The 17467-nt window shown below is 49.3% G+C and overlaps 6 protein-coding genes across 6 annotated transcripts; 4 read left to right on the forward strand and 2 right to left on the reverse strand.

Annotated features, from left to right (window-relative positions):
* Positions 1-1060: 1060 nt before the first annotated feature.
* Positions 1061-1687, forward strand: SODALDRAFT_362588 (hypothetical protein; the record flags this gene model as incomplete). The annotated part of the gene is made up of 2 exons (XM_028614476.1): positions 1061-1113; positions 1330-1687. The coding sequence occupies 2 exons, from the start codon at positions 1061-1063 to the stop codon at positions 1685-1687; spliced, it is 411 nt and encodes a 136-aa protein (XP_028463564.1).
* A 371-nt stretch (positions 1688-2058) lies between these two features.
* On the forward strand, positions 2059-5336 carry SODALDRAFT_50631 (hypothetical protein). Its single transcript, XM_028615423.1, has 3 exons — positions 2059-2443; positions 2630-2776; positions 2854-5336. Exons 1-3 carry the CDS (start codon positions 2430-2432, stop codon positions 5105-5107), a joined length of 2415 nt encoding a protein of 804 aa, XP_028463565.1. The 5' UTR covers positions 2059-2429; the 3' UTR covers positions 5108-5336.
* Positions 5337-5956: 620 nt separating this feature from the next.
* On the reverse strand, positions 5957-6973 carry SODALDRAFT_362591 (mitochondrial glyco protein; the record flags this gene model as incomplete). Its single annotated transcript, XM_028614477.1, has 2 exons — positions 5957-6488; positions 6603-6973. The coding sequence occupies 2 exons, from the start codon at positions 6971-6973 to the stop codon at positions 5957-5959; spliced, it is 903 nt and encodes a 300-aa protein (XP_028463566.1).
* A 334-nt stretch (positions 6974-7307) lies between these two features.
* SODALDRAFT_299913 (exodeoxyribonuclease) lies at positions 7308-10836 on the reverse strand. Its single transcript, XM_028608873.1, has 3 exons — positions 10452-10836; positions 10120-10267; positions 7308-10011 (listed from the first exon to the last, which is right to left on the reverse strand). The coding sequence occupies exons 1-3, from the start codon at positions 10462-10464 to the stop codon at positions 7782-7784; spliced, it is 2391 nt and encodes a 796-aa protein (XP_028463567.1). The 5' UTR covers positions 10465-10836; the 3' UTR covers positions 7308-7781.
* Positions 10837-11574: 738 nt separating this feature from the next.
* Positions 11575-12716, forward strand: SODALDRAFT_50652 (hypothetical protein). Its single transcript, XM_028615425.1, has 4 exons — positions 11575-11838; positions 11916-12003; positions 12095-12228; positions 12328-12716. Exons 1-4 carry the CDS (start codon positions 11667-11669, stop codon positions 12465-12467), a joined length of 534 nt encoding a protein of 177 aa, XP_028463568.1. The 5' UTR covers positions 11575-11666; the 3' UTR covers positions 12468-12716.
* On the forward strand, positions 12387-12871 carry SODALDRAFT_50648 (hypothetical protein). Its single transcript, XM_028615424.1, has one exon. It carries the CDS (start codon positions 12467-12469, stop codon positions 12776-12778), a length of 312 nt encoding a protein of 103 aa, XP_028463569.1. The 5' UTR covers positions 12387-12466; the 3' UTR covers positions 12779-12871.
* Positions 12872-17467: the final 4596 nt, after the last annotated feature.

The following is a 17467-nucleotide window of genomic DNA, read 5'->3' on the forward strand; positions in this document are numbered from 1 at the left end:
TCTTTTTTCTCCACCCCAACGCTTTTCCCGGGGGAGGCTTTCCTTGTTCACCGAGGACTGCGACAAAGGGTTTGAAGACAAGAGGACTTGGGTCAAAGCACGACCGGAATAAAGACTTGATGAATCGAGGCATTCGATTATGCAAAGCAAAGCCGTAAAACGCTACCAGAGACACTCTAATGTTCAGGCATGAAGCTATGTCATCATCTTACCAAGAGGGCCCGTGACAGGAGCACGTGCCATCAATGGTGTCTTGATGTACAACACTCGACGGGCAGAGACCCTTCAAGGCTAGAGCACCTAACCTAAGGTAGCCGGAGGATTTCCCCTTCCGAGTTGCTTGACTGGATGGTTACAGCGTAATAATTAATGTGCAGGTTGCAATGGTACCTAGGTACGTAGATTTGGAGACAGGACGGTGCCAGTAGGTTATAAGAGGGGTGCTAGGGGCTAAATTGAGTTATATCCTGAAGCCTTTGTGAGTGGGGTGTTGTATTCAACCACTATCTTCCCATCGTCACATATGAAGCATACACCGTAAGGTGTCTTTGTTCTCTAGAATTTAAAGATGTGCGCCGTTGCTATTATTCCGTACCTATATAACTGTTTCGCGTACGTATAACACCAGAACATAACTAGATACAGTGTAGAATCAAAACTTGTAAGATGAACGATGTGTACTCTCACGGAGTACAAAATAAGGGCAGCCAGCGTATGACATACACGGTGGGGTGAAGGTAGGTAGGTAGTCGAAAGACCCGTCTCGCCGATACCTCAGGCCTAAGGTATTGCACTAACAATTTCTCTCAACCTTCTAAAAGGGGGGCTGTTGTGGGTCACGACTTGACGCCACAGGCCAGACCCTGGACTCTTGTGGAGAGGAGAAGGAGGAGGGGGCAGGGATGAGGGTACTCTCCAGTCGCAGCTATTATAGGTAGGAATACATGTATTCATCAACTCCTCTATCCTCAATAACGTGGAGTCTTGACGTGGTGCGGGAATCCCCCCCCATTCGCGAAAATACAACGGCGAGGTGAGCAGAAAGTATAGGTACAAGTTGATGGTCGCTTCGTCGCATGCTGTCGCGCGGAAATTCATATACCCTCTACGTTCGTCAGTGTCGGCCCTTGTCATGAGATCCCTTCCACTTACCTTACCTATCCGTACTTACCTGCGGACCTTACCCTACCTACCTATTTGTCTCTCCTCCCATTTTGCTACCTACCCTTCAGGTTCTTACGACAACATTTTCCCCTCAACATCACGGACAACCCATCGCGAGCTATACAAATGCTATAGAGGGAGATCCATCTCAGACTTCATCACAAGGTGGCACGAGCAGAAACAAAGCAGCAAAAGCGATCAGAATTCACCGCGCATTACGGGCACGACCTATTTCCAGTTCTTGCGACCCACGCGCCTTGTGACAACTAGACGAGCCCAACTCTTCTCCGTCGCCTGCGCCTGCGCCTGCGTCTTCGCCTTCGCCTTCGCTTGCTATTATCGAAGGTGGCCAGCCCGGACCTCATCATCTCGACCCCAGTCGACCGAAATCGACAACACTGCACTGGATCCGACTCGGCTCGAGCAAGTCGACCACAATAATGACGCGAGGGCCGACAATAGGGACAAAATCTTAACTATATCATCGCTACCAGGTCATTCGCAATATCGACTCACGGTCTAGGACATTCGTTTCCTTTAGCGACATACTTCCAGTCGTCTCTGTGACCTTTTTCAGCCCTTAACCACCACGCTCGCTTCCAGCCCCTTGAAAGACCAAAAGAATCCAAGTATATAATAGCGAGGGCTTTTTCTTTTCATTTATACCCTCTTCTCGCTCTGTTTATTATCTCGCACTGAAAACTGGTCTCTCATTGACCTTTATGTTTCCCACGATCTCGAACGGCATCAACTTCGCGGCGCACCGACAGCCTCCAAGCAAAAGAGGCCCCGAAAGTGAGCGCTTACATATCAAATAATCATTCACCATCTTGGCTACATAGGTAGCGACGATACATACACCCAAGTCGCAACCTATCCTTACAACGAAAAGCATCGCTTCTCCTTCTCGACAATACTACGTCGCCTCTGCCATTCACGCCCCATTGTACGGAGACTTGCTGGCTGGCCTTGCATAACCACACAACGACATTCTCTGGTCTCGTCTCAAGACGCGGTAGAAAGTCATAACCGTGGATTGAACCTGACCGGCCAATCCGAGGCGACGCCTCTCTAGCTAGTCACACACTGGCTATTACGAGCGATCCCTACGGCAGCAACTGATATTTAACGATCGGGAGACAGACGGCTTGGCCGTTAAGGGGACGCAAAGAGGCTCCCAGTCAAGTTTACTATACGCTACTTGGTTCTGTGTTACGGAAGGAGGAGCTCGTTGTCACTGGAACGTCTAGGACAGCCCCTTCCCCATGTTTCGCCAACGGTAAGCGTTGTCCGCCTTGGCGCCCTCATCTTGCCAATGGCCCAGTTGGCTCCCTGCGTTGAGTTGATTCGCAATATTGCATTTGTGGCGGGCCTATGCGCCTGTCTGCGCCATGGGCCCTGTCGCCATCCACCCCATGCAAACATTGCCAGAGCTCTTGCTAATTCTTGATATTTCCGTTTCTAGTACGAGTTCGCAAAAGCCAGGGGATGAGTTATTGGCCAATTTTAGAGAGCAGTTTCCAGAAGTCGCTTCGGCCACAGGTGCGCAGGCTCAGGCTAGTCAGCTCGCACCAGCACACAGCAATGCTGCTGCCCCCTTGGTTCTCGAGAGGTCCGTGATGGCCATCTCCAACCCTCCCGCCCATTCCGGGATTGGATAGCTCTTTGCTAACTTCCGACTTGCACCAGCAACAGCAACAACCATGATGCGTTTCGAGACCAAGATCCGACGCCGAAACCGTCAAACGACCCGTGGAGATTCACGCCGTCTTTGATGGATCCGAATTCTTTCTCCTTCGCCAGCTTTGCAAACGCACCCCCTGGGTATTATACTCCTACTCCCGGAGGTACGAACACCATCTACCACCCCCAGGCTGGTGACCTGCACACACCGAACATGGGGCCTTCCATGGGCCTCGGCACTCCTCTTTCGATGCCCACATCAGAGAGCGCCGCTATTCCTCCCACGGCCTCTATGATGGACATCTCTGGATTTCAGACACTGCAACCTCACCAGTTTGCCCCGTTCAACACGTTTATCCAGCCCCCTACGCATCAACCCACATTCGCGCCATCATCTTTCGTTCATCAAGACACGGGTTACGAGACCATGGAGCAAGATGGCTCGCCAATGGATTCCGGCCCCTCACCGGGCCAGATGACGTCTCTCGATGGCGCCTTGCACCACGCATCCCCCATGCTGGGCTTACAGAAACGCCAGTTCAATGGGCTGGCAATGGCTGCTCTTCTTCCAAGCTCAGCAGAGAAATTTCGCTTCCACGCGACACTGAACGCTCCCACCGCCATGATCAAGCATGCCGACGAGATTCCGGTTACCTATCTCAACAAGGGCCAGGCTTATTCCCTCTCCGTCGTAGACACCAATGCCACACTTCCGCTTCCCGCTGGAACCAAGTATCGCACCTACGTACGCATTTCATTCGAAGACGAACAGCAGAGACAGAAGCCGGGGGTTTGCTGGAGTCTGTGGAAGGAAGGGAGAGGAACGAACGAGGCGCACCAACGAGGAGGGAAACTCCAAGCTGTCGAATTCGTCGAAGCCAAAGATATCGCACGTGAGGGAGATGACAGGCGGACCCGGGTCGAGCTGGAGTCGTCTTCATTCGACGGGTTCTCGGTAACCTGGACACCGGGTGCCAATGGTAGCCCGGATTGCAACATCGCTGTCCGGTTTAACTTCCTGTCGACCGATTTCAGCCATTCCAAGGGTGTCAAGGGGATTCCCGTCAGACTCTGCGCCAAGACCAATCCCGTTACCGCCGATTCCGGACAGTCCGGGACAGATGGTGAGGCCGCCGAGATCTGCTATGGCAAGGTTAAACTCTTTCGAGACCACGGTGCCGAGCGCAAGCTCTCGAACGATGTGGCACATGTCAAGAAGTCCATCGACAAACTGAAGCAGCAGATTGCCCAGGCCGAGAGTGGGCTTAAAGATCCCACCAAACGCAAAAGGTCGGCTGCGTCGCAGATGAAGGTGGCAACAGGGGACGCGCGACCTGGGAAGGTGCAGAAGCACAAACGAACCTGGTCCATGTCTTCGGCTAGCTCCGCCGGTGGAGGCAACGGCGGGAGTGGCGGGGGTCGACCACCCATCGAAGAAGAGTTGCACTTTAAACTGCAAACGCTCCAGGACATGTTCACGAGCACTCGGCCAGTTAGCGTGCTGTATCTTCGCGGTGATGACTTGGATGACCCGGACGTTCATCCGGTATCACTGCCTGGGGAATCGAACGAAATGATGAAAGACGGGTCTCGGGAGGGTGCGCAGTGGCAGGCGCGAAGTGGTCGGAGCTCGCTCGCGGGATCTTCTTTAGTATCGCCGTCGCCCAGCTCACTTTCTCTTGCGTCTCAGGCCTCCGCCGCGCCAAATCGTCAATGGGCAGGTTTTGATGGGGAGGGTTCCGGAGAGCCCTCATCTCGTCAAGGATCGGCCCAGCCAACGAAGGTGGCCAAGCTGGACCAATCGGGGAACCTCAGTGGCTGGATCGAGGCTCTGGGCGTGGTCCCTACCTATCAAGCACCCCCTGAACGAGTCCCCAAACCGGTCGCTTGTTTTTACGTTCTCCGCAGGGAGCCGTCCAGCCAAGGGACACACGATCTATACAGAGCCATCTACCTGGCCCAGCGAACGCTCAAGGATTTCAACTTCCGCGTGGCTATGAAGTGGAATCTCGATCCGTCCAAGATTCTCCGGACTGTACACGTTCTCCAGCAGGGCCTCGAGATTGAAATGGACGACGACGTGGTTCGAGAGCTCAGGGAAAGCCAGGACATGGTGCTAGAGGTCGCCGAGGTGCATCCTGATGGTTCTGACCATGTCAAGCAGGAATGGGAGATGGCTGTCGATCCGTCCGATGCTGAATCCGGCTCCACAGCTACATCACGAGGACAGGCCGGATATGAGCTTCGGCTCATGTTCTAATACGATACGACTGTGTAATCAGGCCGACTTGCGGCCTCCCCGGCCTATCCAGCAGATCATCCTCCAAGAGGCAACGCATCGGCGCGCGTCCATAGTTGGTTAACATTCTTCTTCGTTGCTTCAGCGTCTCCGCACTTGCTTTCAAGATACCACCAACTTAGAGAGGTGCTGCCCCCCCCTTTTTTTTTGGTTTTGAGAGAGAGAGAGAGAGTTTTCTTTTTGCCCCTGTTTCCTATCCAATGTATGGGTATGCTTATGAACAACACATGGAGAACGTGATGGACGGTCAACGTGTTTTCTTTTCTTTTCTATTCCTTTCTTCTTTATTTTACCCAGTCATGGAGAGAGGCGAGCATCGGGCGAGGATGGGTCGTGGTAAAGAGACTGGTGTCGTCCAAGTTATGCATTCCCCCAAGTCACCGAGAGAGGCAAGTCAAACAGTCAACGCCAAAGAGAAATGAACAAGATTAAAAAGAAAGGAAAACGGACCTTTTCTTTCCTTTTTTTTTTATCGTTACATTACATTTGTCCTAATATCGGTAGACCCAGGCTTGTCAGCCCGGCCTGGGTTTTGTTTTCGTTCATCTATAGTACAGCGGACGGGCAGGGGGAGGTAAAAAGGTCCGTTTTTGAGTGTTTAGACAAGTGGAGAGAAAGAAGTTCGGAAGAGCAGGCGTGTGCAAGAGAAGCGTCCCGTCGTCGATAATAAAAAATACCATCACTTTCAATCGTACAGTGCTTTTCCCCGACCGCCACATTGGTTAGAACAAGCGCTTACTTCGTAGGCTCCCGATAGCAAACCCCTCCCTGGGGTCGTCCTCCTCGTTGAGGGCTACGTGGTGTCTCTGCTTAGGCATCCACGAAGGTCTTGACGTTGTTCAACCACCGCATATACTCGCGCTGCTCCTTGACGTCGACGTAGTCGGGGGCGAAGACAGCCAGGGCCTGGGTGATGCCACGCTCCTCGAGGTAGCGCTCCAGCAGGATCTGCAGGTCCTCGTCGAGGCTGCCGAAGGGGGGGCCGGGGTAGACGTCGGCGCGGCGCTGGGCGTCGGCCGGGGTGGCCGGGTTCGCGAGAGCGGCGTCCTCGTAGTAGAAGAGGTTCTCGACGACAATGGCACCGTCCTGGGCCACGGCGTCGATGTTGAGCGCGCCGGGGCTGCGGCCGGGCTTCTCGACCACGATGGTCAGCCGGGTGGGCGGCGCGGCCTCGTCGTAATCTTGCTCCTCTTCGGCCTCCTCGGCGGGGCTGGCGCCGGATTGCTGCTTGTTGGTGCTGGAGGCGGTGTCGAGGTCATCCTCGTCCTCCAGGGCGCGGTCCTGCTCGTACATCTCCGGGTCGTAGTTGGCGAGGTCGGCAATGGAGAAGACGATGGAGATCCTGTACAAAGGGTGGTGTCGTTAGTATGCGAAATGGGAAACAAAGGGGCGAAGATGGGCGAGGACTAAAGGAAGAAGAAAAAAAGGAAAAAAAAGGAAACAGAGAAAAACTTACTTCTCGTCTCCAAACTTGCGCACGAGCTTCACGTCTTCCTTGCCCGGGACATCCTCAATCTCAAAGGGGCTGTTGTCAAGGAAATCCTTGACGCTGGCCGGGAGCTGCTCGTTCTGCTTGACCTCCTCCTCGAACTGAATCTCACTATCGAGCTTGGCCGATAGCTCTTCGTCCGTCTCGCCGGCGGCAGCGCGACGGAAAACCGAAGTGGAGAAGGCAGAGACACGCTGGACACGGCCAATGCTGTTCAGAGACGACGTCGTCCGGAGCAAGGTCGTGGGCCGGGCGGCGGAAGTTTGCCTAGCGGCAGCGGCAGAGAGGCGGCCAAGCTGGCGCGGCGCGGAACGTGTGAGAGACCTGATGGAGAGCATGGTGGATGGCGTGAAAGAGTTCGGGGATAGACTGGAGTAAAAAAAAACAAAAAAAGGGTGGTATGATGAAGAAAGATTTGGTTGAGGAGCTAAGGAGAACTTGGACCTGGGATGGAGCTTTCAGCAAACACTGCTCCATGTCTGGTAGCTTCCCAATTTTCGATGGAGAGCGGAAAAATGGCGTGCCGCTTCCGATGAATGCACAGACCAGCTGAGCAATTTCGAAGTGCATGCTAGGTACGTACCTTTACTGGTACTCTGTACCTTAGGTACATCTGCACGACATCTCACAGTTCAACCGTCTCGATTAATCGGATGACAGGACGATGAGAATGAGACGAAAGAGTGCCGTCCGTATTACGCCTATCAATAGCTAATCCTTAACGCCTTGGGGTATGCTACGCGTCCCGAATCCCAGAGACATGACTGTGTCGCGAACCAACAAACAAGCTTCTCTTGCGCAGAATCTATCCATCCTTGCCATCAATATTTATTCTCGCCCATTATCTCCTGAACTCCAACCAGTTACTGAACTCCTCCTCCGGAGAATTCTCGGGTGAGAGCCGATAAAAGGTAGAGAACGGGCATGATGCTAGCTTGCGTTTCTGTGGAAAAGAGCTGGGGAGAAGATCATCGCACTCTGAGCCAGCCGATGTGATGCAGAAAGCTGTTCTCTCCCAGTGCCAAACTCCACAATAGTTTGCAAGCCGTGATACTCATGTCGTGATGTAGAAATGCAACAGAGGGTATCTAATTCCCACAGATGTACAGAGAGTGCCGTCAGGACACAAAACGCCGCACAGTTTAGTTAATAAGTGAAGCGAGAGAGATCCAGGGCGGTGGTCCGAGGAGACTCGCATCCGCCGTTGAGGCCCGAGAGCTTAATTTCATCCATGTCGTTCTCGCCGTCACTATCGGGAACCATGTGATCCTCGCTGCCCAGAGGTTTGTTGAGAGCCTCGACTTCATCCAGGTCGACCTTCGGAAGCGGAACGAATGATGGGTTCACTGGAAGCGAGGCCAGGCTCTCCCGCTTGCCTCGCCTCTTAGGACTGGCCTTGGGGGATCTCGCCTTGTGATGAGATGCCGGCTTCCGCTGCAAGGCTCGGAATCCGATGCGCTGCAGAGGTGTGAGAAGCTGATTCTTGGTGGCCGTTGCAGACGAGGATCGAATAGTGGAGTAAGCGAAGGACGATGCCACTGTCGATGGGTCCGAAGTTGACGGTGTGAAGATAGATGACTGCGATGAAGCCGCCGAAGAGGGGGTGTCTTGGACCGAAACAGAACAACCCTTCGAGTAAGCAAATCGCGAAAGCGAGGACGTCAAGGGCGTGGCGCTTGGCGGTTCCGACGTGACCCCGTCTGTCTCGGGGAGTTCCGGCGGGGAAACATTCGAAGGCGAGGCCGGCTCGCCATCCTTGGAAGTCGACTGACTGTCCGTACCATGGGTCTTGCCCGTAGTCTGAGTTGGGGATTCCTCGTAAACGGTGATGGATCGTCGCGACGATGACACATCGTGCCATCTGTCAACATCAGGAAGGCTAAGTAAAGCCTCTTCAATGGAGTCGTCCGAGAAAAGAAGCTCGTCCTTCTTCTCCGCATCTGCAATTCGTTTCTTATGCGTCGAGAAGAACTTGCTCCTCTGTTCCGTCTGCTCGTTGGCATCAGCATCGGCGCACAGTCGGATCTTCTTGGGCGGCCGCTGAGCTGCTCCCATAACGAGCGCATCTATATCAGCGGCCGAGTTGGACTGTGGACCCGTCGTTTGGCGACGACTAGAGGACGTGGTGGCCCCAGTAGCCCGAGCAAGCAGATTGCCGATGGGTTCGCTGCGGCGACGAAGTTGGGGCGCAGTGGAGGCGTCGGCCACATAGGGCCGCTGCTGCGCGGTGGTTGCGGATCTTGGCTCCTCGACGTAAGGTCTAGGGAGAGGGAAAACACGCGGTACGAGACCATTGTGTGTGAGCGCGGCAACTCTTTGTGGGTCGACGGAAAAGCAGTTGGGATCCATCTCTCCCATCGGGATGCGGCGATGGCCCTTGAAATACGAATCGATGGACTTGGTCAGAGTGCCAGGCCCAGGTCGAGCAGTCGCGAGACCGGAGATGACAGAAGGGAATGTGGCGGTTGGGGCTGAAGCTCGGGCGGCGGACTGCGAGTGGCGACGTTTTGACTCGGGCATAGGGGCAGGCGTGATGCGAAGCTTCGTCATAGGATTCACGTCGCCCTCGGCCACGGCTCTTGCAACGGTCGGCTCCACGTACCCCCCGATGAACGGCATATCCTCCACGCCTTGTCCCTCCTGAGGTTCGGTCAGGAACACCAGCTCCTGCTTGATGGGACAAAAGACGCGCTGGTGGAGGAATGTGAGTTCCGCCTTGAAGAACTGAGACAAGTAGTCCTCCGGGATACGGTGCTTGCCCTCGAACTGAAGCATGCGAACGAGGCGTTCCGGAGTCTTGTACTTGCGAATCATCCGATGGGCAGTCTTGAGGCCCATATTGTTAATACCGGCCAGATAGTCGCAACCACTCAGAATTGCCATGCGGCGGAAATCGGCATCGGTCCAGCCCGTCAGGGAAATCTCGCGGCAAGCGCAGAAATCTCGGCGGTTGATCTCAACGCAGTTGCCGTACTGGTCGAGTTTGGTCAAGAGGCGCTTGCAGCCAAAGACCAGCAAGTCCGAGTCCTCGGAGATAATGCCGCCGACGAGACCTTTGCGCTCAAGATAGACGAGCTGAGCATCGGCCTCATAGGGAGCGACGACGTACTGGATCTGCAGTTTCTTGAGCTCATCGATGAGGTTGCGAGCCATCTCTGGGGTGACGTCGATGGCCTTTTGGAATTCGAGGTAGGCCTGAGAAGGCTTTCCGGCCTTGAGAAGTTCCATGCCGAGTTTCTTGCTTTCTTCCCTCCGTTTCGCGCGAGATCCTTCGGTCATGGACTTGCTGGGGAGGAAGTCGCCGTCAAAGACGACATAGGGAGTCACTCCAAAATGACGGAGCATGCGAACCCGGTGCATGGCGAAGTCGACATACCTGCATGGTGTCAGAGAGATGCATAGACTCACAAAAGGGAGTCGAAAAAGAAAGACGAGAGAGCAGTAGTAGCGCGGTCGTGGTCAGCCGCAGGTGAAGAAGACGTACTTGCGAGTTGGTTTGCCTTGTGCAAGCTCCATGGCACATGCCACGGCGCCGCGATGAAGCCATCCATAGGCGTCAACGCCGAGGGTCTCCCCAGCGAATTTCTTGAGTTCGGTTGATTTCTGGATGGATTTGAGAAGTGGAAGAAGCCCTAGAAAAGTCGCCACTGGTAAGTCAACTGAGCCAGCCCAAGGGCGCAGCAAATGAATCTGAACCAAGGACGTCTGCACAAAACGAGTAGCAGTACAGGATGGGATGGGAGAACAGAGTTGTTATGTGTTGAACAAGCTGGATTGAAGGAGAGAAAATGTCACGTGGGAGGCGCGGTTCCTTACCTGTGACGCCCATTGTCGATCAGTTGAAGAGGGAGGCACAATGGCCACGGCCCTCGAGGTTCAATGGGCCGACTTCTTCTCAATGGACTTGCGTCCCTTCGCGCCGATAAGACCCAGCTCAGGACACAATAATCTGAATGATCATTCAAGGATACTTCGGACTCTGAGAGAGAGTACACGGGAGACGGTCCAACGAAGCTTCGAAGGCCTTCTCGGAGCTCGAGGACTGGAGGTAACCGAATGGAAGGTCTGAAGACGCGTACGATTCCGTTTATCAGAAGGAGACGGAAAGGTTTTCAGGTCAGATGTAAATCGAAGGGACTAGTAAAGCAAGAAGAAACCGCAGGGCGAAGTGAAGTGATTGTGAAGAGGCAAGAGCCAGCAGGCGTAAGCTATGTACTCTCGTACATGGTTCGCTCATGTCGTGGAACGCGGCTTGCTCGTCCAAAGCCGCGTCCCATCGCGACATGGGTCATTGGCCCGCTTAGTACGTAGGTGTTTATCGGGAATCGAATTAACCCCTGGCAAGTGGATCCAAACGCGGGAATTATGTTACGTGAGCTTCAGTTCCGGACTGATACAGACCGGTACGGACCGATCGAATCCTAGTCACAGGGGCATGTGGGTCATCAATGACCTAAAATGGGCAAGCGTTGTTGGTTCTCAATTTCCGGGGCAACAAGAACCACTCTATGCTCGGTTTATGAAGCGCACCCCTTGCTCTCGGCTTGTTCCTCGAGCTGCTATTGAAACTTTAAATAAAATTCCACCGTTTTAAAGAAAACCTTATGGATGCTACATACGTTAAAAAACATCGTCTTATTTGTAGCACGAAGTACATGCTTAAGTGAAGTGAAGTTTGTGTGCTTGTGTGTGCTTTGTACCATGTACTCCGATTTATCGGGGCGTGAAACGACTCCACAAGATCTGTGTGCGCCCCGGCCTTGCCTTTTTTTCTCCACCGGGAGGGGCTTCAGTCTATCCTCGAGTTTTTCACTTTTTGGAAGGCGGTGAAAACGTCTCACCCACATCGAGAGACTCACTCATCCTTCTTATCGAACTCGAGAATCGCGACCACCACAAAGACGGCGACAGATTTTCTATTAACCCTTTTTCAGGAAGCCCATAGATCGGTTCGGAACCCCTGTCACTTTTTTTTGGGTAAAACCCCCCCCCCCCCCAGGAAACGAGTCTACCTCAGCCTTCCTCGACACCATGGCCAGGACCCTAGAAAAGACTAGGAAAAAGATTGCGAAGAAGAGAAACGGCGCTGTTGAAGCCCTCCATGAGTTTTCCAGAGACTCCAAGAGACTCCGTCGCGCGACAGTGAGGGACCAGAAGCTTGAAAAGCTTGCTTCGTCACGGAGCAAGAAGGAGCAGCCCCTTCGTATGATCCCCATATCCAGTCGCATGAGACAAGTCGGACTTCTTGAAAGACTGACGAAGCGATTCCCGGTCTTCTAGTCGAACGAGCAACCTACTTTCAGGATGCCCTCAAAGAAAGAGGGACCGTGCCTCTAGATATCTCCACGATTCAGACACTCATAAACGAGTATGTTTTCTTTCTTCAACACGCACCTCGCCCCTTAGTGAACCCTTTTCATGGCCTTTTTCTACGGACGAAGAAAATTAATTGCCCACAGTTTTGTGCACAAGTATGACGAAGAACACGAAGAAGTCAAGAAGACTCGTCGCCCAGGAAGACCCCCCAGCGCGAAACAGGATCTTTTAGAAATGAGGATTAAGGCTCTCCTGGAGGAACAGAAGCAGGGATTCTGTCAGTACTTGCTCAACCTCCAATTGTTTTCTTTTTTTTTTTCCAACCGTGGTCTTTATCGCATCCGGCCTCTTTAAAAGACCACTGACAAGTATTTAGTCGTCCCGGATCTCACGACGGAAGACAACGTTCGGACATTCGACCGCTGGGAAGGGTCCTGGTCATACCTGACCACAGTGTCTTGGGTTCGTGTGGCTGCTGATAAGACCGTTAAGCCTTCGAGCTTCCCACCAGTGTGATGAGACCTACCACCTACGTTTCCCGTGCTGGGCCGACATCCGTCAGATATGGGCCATTCTCGCGGAAGCATCGACCTGTGGCGCGCCGAGCCACGATTCAGCTGCGCCTTTTGCCCACCGATCGAACTGGGGAATTTGGCAGGCCTGGGCGCGCCGGTACCGCATCACAGCGAAGGGCTAGTGCGTTGCTGAAAGTCATCCCTGGTTCCAGCCTGTTGTCGAGTCTAATGGCCTGTCATTTCGCTATGGCCACATACCGAGTACAAACGCCACGCACACGCCAGTTCATAGGCCGACTCGACAAGCACTGACAATACCCTCGACATCCATTGGAGACCGACCTCTCAGCCATGCATATCTCTTCAATATACGAGTCCCGGCGGCGGCGTCAGTTTGGCCACGCTGTCCAGGCTCTCGCCTCGAATTAACGCTGTCCAATAGACTGTTGGCACCCGGTTGTGGGTTAGATCCCATGCGATGACCTTTGATGACATTTAATGGCCTTCCCGGGAAGGAGGAGTTGGATAATCAATTCTGGCCTTGAAAATGCTTATACGAATAGTCTACCTGGTATACCCAATATGCTCTTTCGCCGTTTGTTACTCATAGGACCTGATAACCCTAACTTGAATCACGCTATTATGAGCCCGGAAAAGCTCGACTGAAGTCTCGAAACAACGCATTTCTCAATTGCCTACGGTCGCAAGCCAAAAAGAGAATCCCCCGATTCCAAACAACAGTCCCCATTCCCATCCGACATTCCTCTTCACATACTACCGACACTACCTACCTGCCTATATACCTATATCTACGATTCTACGGTTCGATCGGTCGGTCGGCTTAGTCGTACGCTTACAAATCTACAAAATCTACAGAAAAACCACAAAAGCCTACGATTACGTGAATTAAACGGGTGCACTATTCTTTACGTACGGATACTATAACCACTATAATACAAGGGCTGTTCTAGTTATTAATACTAGGATATCTTTTATTCCTTATAAGTCTTTGGTTCTTTTACCCTAGATTTCTATACCTGTGTGTTTTCCGACCGTGGAATCCTACACAAATATCGTGTTTTCTACGCGACCGTGAATCCCCTCGCTACACGAAGACCCACTTTAGGATCCTCGCGAACAAAGGAATTCAACCGGCCCCACTTTAGATCCGCCGGAATAAAGGATTACTGTCTTTAGAAACAAAGGAATTCTGTTATCCGCACGTACGGGTATCGTTTTCTTTATCTACGAAGCTGTTTTTTCCTCTTTCAGAATAAAGAACTGTATACCGGTTCCACTTTAGACCTGCACGAACAAAGGCATCACTACGGTGACCACGTCTATACTTAGAACAAAGAAAACAATAAAGAAAAGGACTATTTTTTCCTTATTCATAGTATAACTTCGTCAGTTCTTATCCAAAATAAACAAAATAAATACCGTTCAGGAGCTCTGAAGATACCCGTGCAGGCTAAACTCAAGGAAATTAACGTAAAGAAGCTAAAGGGTAGTCAGGACTACTAAACCTAGACGATAGCTATACGTGCTTACTTCGCACGTAAGGGAAAGCTACTAAAAGAGCTTATAAAACCCCTGCCTAAAGATACCTCTAATAAGGCAAAAGAAGAAGATTTAAAGACCACTGGAGATCTACACTCCGCTCTGTAAGACGGGCCCCTAACGCAGGTTCAGGACCTTAATTTTACTTCAGAAATCTAGGAAAAGCTGAAATCCCTATACGAGAAAAAGGGTTTTCAAGCAGACTACGACGTCCTTACGTCGTTTTTCAACCTAAATATCTCAGAATTCCCCACGCTCGAGGACTTTCTATATAAAGTCCAAGAAAGGTTAATTATCCTTCGAGGAAGGGATATTATTCTACTAGATAAGGTGGTTTTTACCTGGACTCTAAACCGCCTCGACGAGCGTTACAACGCAGTTACCTCGCAGATCACGCAGGCTCTTCGGCACGATATCGATAGCTATATATTCGATAAAATCGTTACCAAACTAATAGATACGTCGAGGAAAATCGACTCTTCCACCTCGAAGGCCCTGCTTATAAAAGCTTAGAAAAATCAGAAAAATCAGTCGAACAGCAGCCAACAGCAGAAGAACCAGAAGAACCTCTTCTATAGTAACTATAAAAGATCTGGGTATCTACCGACGAACTGTTTCTTTTTACACCCTAAAAAAGCCCCTACTAGCTAGGTAGTTAAGGGAAATTCAGGATCGGCGAAAAATATCTAAAATCGGGTAAATAAAAATAAAAAGCCTCCGAAGACTAAGACGGCACCGTCAAAGCTATCGTTACGAGAGACGGAAATACTGAATTTCTTCCGTCACTACGAGCAACAGAAGCTCCTAAGGAAAACAAACAACGACAAAACTATTAATTTAGTTTCTGATTTACCCCCTACGGAGGAGCCTTTTTCGGAAGCTAATACCGACGATAAAGCCGAAGAAGAAGAAGAATCAGAAGAAGAAAAAGAAAAAGAAAAAGAAGATCAGGAAGAAGAAGAAGAAGACTCGGATAACGAGGCTCTTCTAGAAGACGTTCCTATTATGACTAAGGCCACACGTCTCCCTAACCCCCACGCGGAAGACCTGATAGATATTAAACAGGTATTTATCCTTTAAAATAAACCCTAAATTAATAAAGATACTAATATAAATATAGGACGGGTAGTGGAAAAGATCAACAGGATTTCAGATAGTTCAACCAAATTGGATTTGAATTTTTGTATTGATAGTGGTGCTACAGCACACGTTATAGTAAATAAAACGCTCTTTTCTACGTATAAAACTACCGAAAGTACTGCTAGTTAGGGTGATACAAATAAAATAAAAATAACAGGTACTAGTGACTGTTGTATTAAATTCAGGGATTCAGGAAGAATAATATTACTTCAGAAATGTTTATATATTCCCGAATTAGGTACAAATATCATTAGCCTTCCCGTCCTAGATAAGAAGAAAATCTACGGCCTTACAGAAAATAACCAGCTTATTCTGTTCTAAAATAACTAAAATAAAACCACCGACGTTTATACTAGAGCTGTTTTATATAAAGGCCTCTACTAGGCTTCGGCACGGGCCTTGACGTACGGGGGGGTAATAGGGTCGTCGTCACAGTCCTCGCAGCCCTATAGTGCTATAAATATAACAGGAACAAAGAAGACCATTCTAGATAAAAGAAAAGGAACAAAGAAATAGATTCCAAGAACAAAGGAACAGTCAGGCACAAAGAATACCGTCTCAGAAAAGACCCACTTAAAGACCCACTCTTCAGGGGCATAAAGGAATATATAGTTCGTAGAACAAAGAAAAGAATAACCGGTAGAACAAAGAAAACCGGTAGAATAAAGAATAGAATAAAGAGACCGAAATAACCGTCGGAAAACAATAAATACCAACGAGAACACAACGCTATGGCACTACAGGATGGGTTATATAAACCCCACTGCTTTAAAATATATAAATAAAGATACTATAAATATATCTAAAGAAGATATACAAGAAATACAGAGCTGTGAAGCCTGTAGAAAAAGCAAGCCAGCCACGCTTATAAATAAAGAATCTATTAATAAATATAAGGATTTTTCCTACCTTAAAAAGGTTTATATGGATCTATACGGGCCTATCGACCCTCTAACGTATAATAGAAAGCGTTGGATTCTTTTTATAATAGACCGTTCCACACGGTATCTATGGGCAAAACTGCTTGTAGATAAATCAGAAATAACTATTATAAACGCAATAAATGAGTGGAAGATTCCCGTTAAAAATAATAAATATAATATAAAAATAAAAGAAGTAGATACCGACGGCGGGAAAGAATTCACGAATGCCTCGTTTAAAAGATTATTCGTCGGAATAAATCATAATATAAAACCCCCGTATACCCACGAGACTTAAGGCTTGATAGAACGGGTTATAAGGACTATAATAGAAAAAGTCCGTTGTTTTCTTTTCCACTTAGGCCTACTAAAATACCTTTGGGGGGATGCGGTGTATTCAGCCGTTTATACGTATCATAGAACACCTAATTCAGTAGTAGGGTTTAAAAACGCCCTACGAATTAGTAGAAAATCGTAAACCTAATATAAATAATATTCGGGTTTAGGGTTCCGTTGTATATTATAAAAATAACGACCCGAAAACAAAGAAACTAGATCCACGAGCACTTCAGAGTGCTTTAGTAGGTTATAACGATTATAACTATAAAATATATAATCCTCGATCTAGGAAGACTACCTGGTATCGTGACGTTTATATTCTAGAAAATCAGTTTCTGACTTTTTCTTTAGATACTATAATTAATAAAAATAACCCTGTAACCTATATAAATAATAATAATAAGTCTCCTACTATAAATATACCGCAGGCAGAACCGGTTTCCGACCCCGAGTCTTATCTACTCGGCGAGTACTATAATAATACTAAACGTACGTTTAGGTCTATCCAAACCGAAGAAGAAGATAAGGATAAAGATAATAATAATAAAAGACGAAAGGGTCTTCGAGTAGCGGGCGGTATTATTCCAGCCGAGAATAATAAGAAGGATCATATAACCGACCCGGTTAATAACGGCCTTAAATCCAGGTTAGAAATTTAAATCCCTTCTAAATCTTCGAAGGAAAACTATAACGATTATATATCGTATGATAATAATAAGCGCTTATAATATATAACTGAAGATACTATACTCGGGAACCTACAGTTTCAAGAAGATCCCCACTTTCTTTTAACTGTAAATTCTTTATACGAACTAGCTATATATAAACAGGCCATAAACTGCTCTGATAAAGATAAGTAGATAGAAGCTATGGTAGCTGAAATAACAGAACTTGAATATAGAAACACCTAGGACTTAATAAGTATAAAAGATACGCCTTAATATAAAAATAATAATAATAATAATAATAATAATAATAATAATAATAATAATAATAATAATAATAATAATAATAATAATAATAATAATAATAATAATAATAA

Source organism: Sodiomyces alkalinus, assembly GCF_003711515.1.
Source record: "Sodiomyces alkalinus F11 unplaced genomic scaffold SODALscaffold_10, whole genome shotgun sequence".
NCBI lineage: Eukaryota > Fungi > Ascomycota > Sordariomycetes > Glomerellales > Plectosphaerellaceae > Sodiomyces > Sodiomyces alkalinus.

Coding starts and splice junctions, on each gene's coding strand:
- SODALDRAFT_50648 (XM_028615424.1), top strand. CDS start 12,467: ATGAGACCTACCACCTACGTTTCCCGTGCTGGGCCGACATCCGTCAGA.
- SODALDRAFT_50652 (XM_028615425.1), top strand. CDS start 11,667: ATGGCCAGGACCCTAGAAAAGACTAGGAAAAAGATTGCGAAGAAGAGA. Junction 12,004..12,094: donor ATTCAGACACTCATAAACGA/GTATGTTTTCTT, acceptor AATTGCCCACAG/TTTTGTGCACAAGTATGACG. Junction 12,229..12,327: donor GGAACAGAAGCAGGGATTCT/GTCAGTACTTGC, acceptor ACAAGTATTTAG/TCGTCCCGGATCTCACGACG.
- SODALDRAFT_299913 (XM_028608873.1), bottom strand. Junction 10,012..10,119: donor CAAGGCAAACCAACTCGCAA/GTACGTCTTCTT, acceptor GACACCATGCAG/GTATGTCGACTTCGCCATGC.
- SODALDRAFT_50631 (XM_028615423.1), top strand. Junction 2,777..2,853: donor GCCCCCTTGGTTCTCGAGAG/GTCCGTGATGGC, acceptor GACTTGCACCAG/CAACAGCAACAACCATGATG.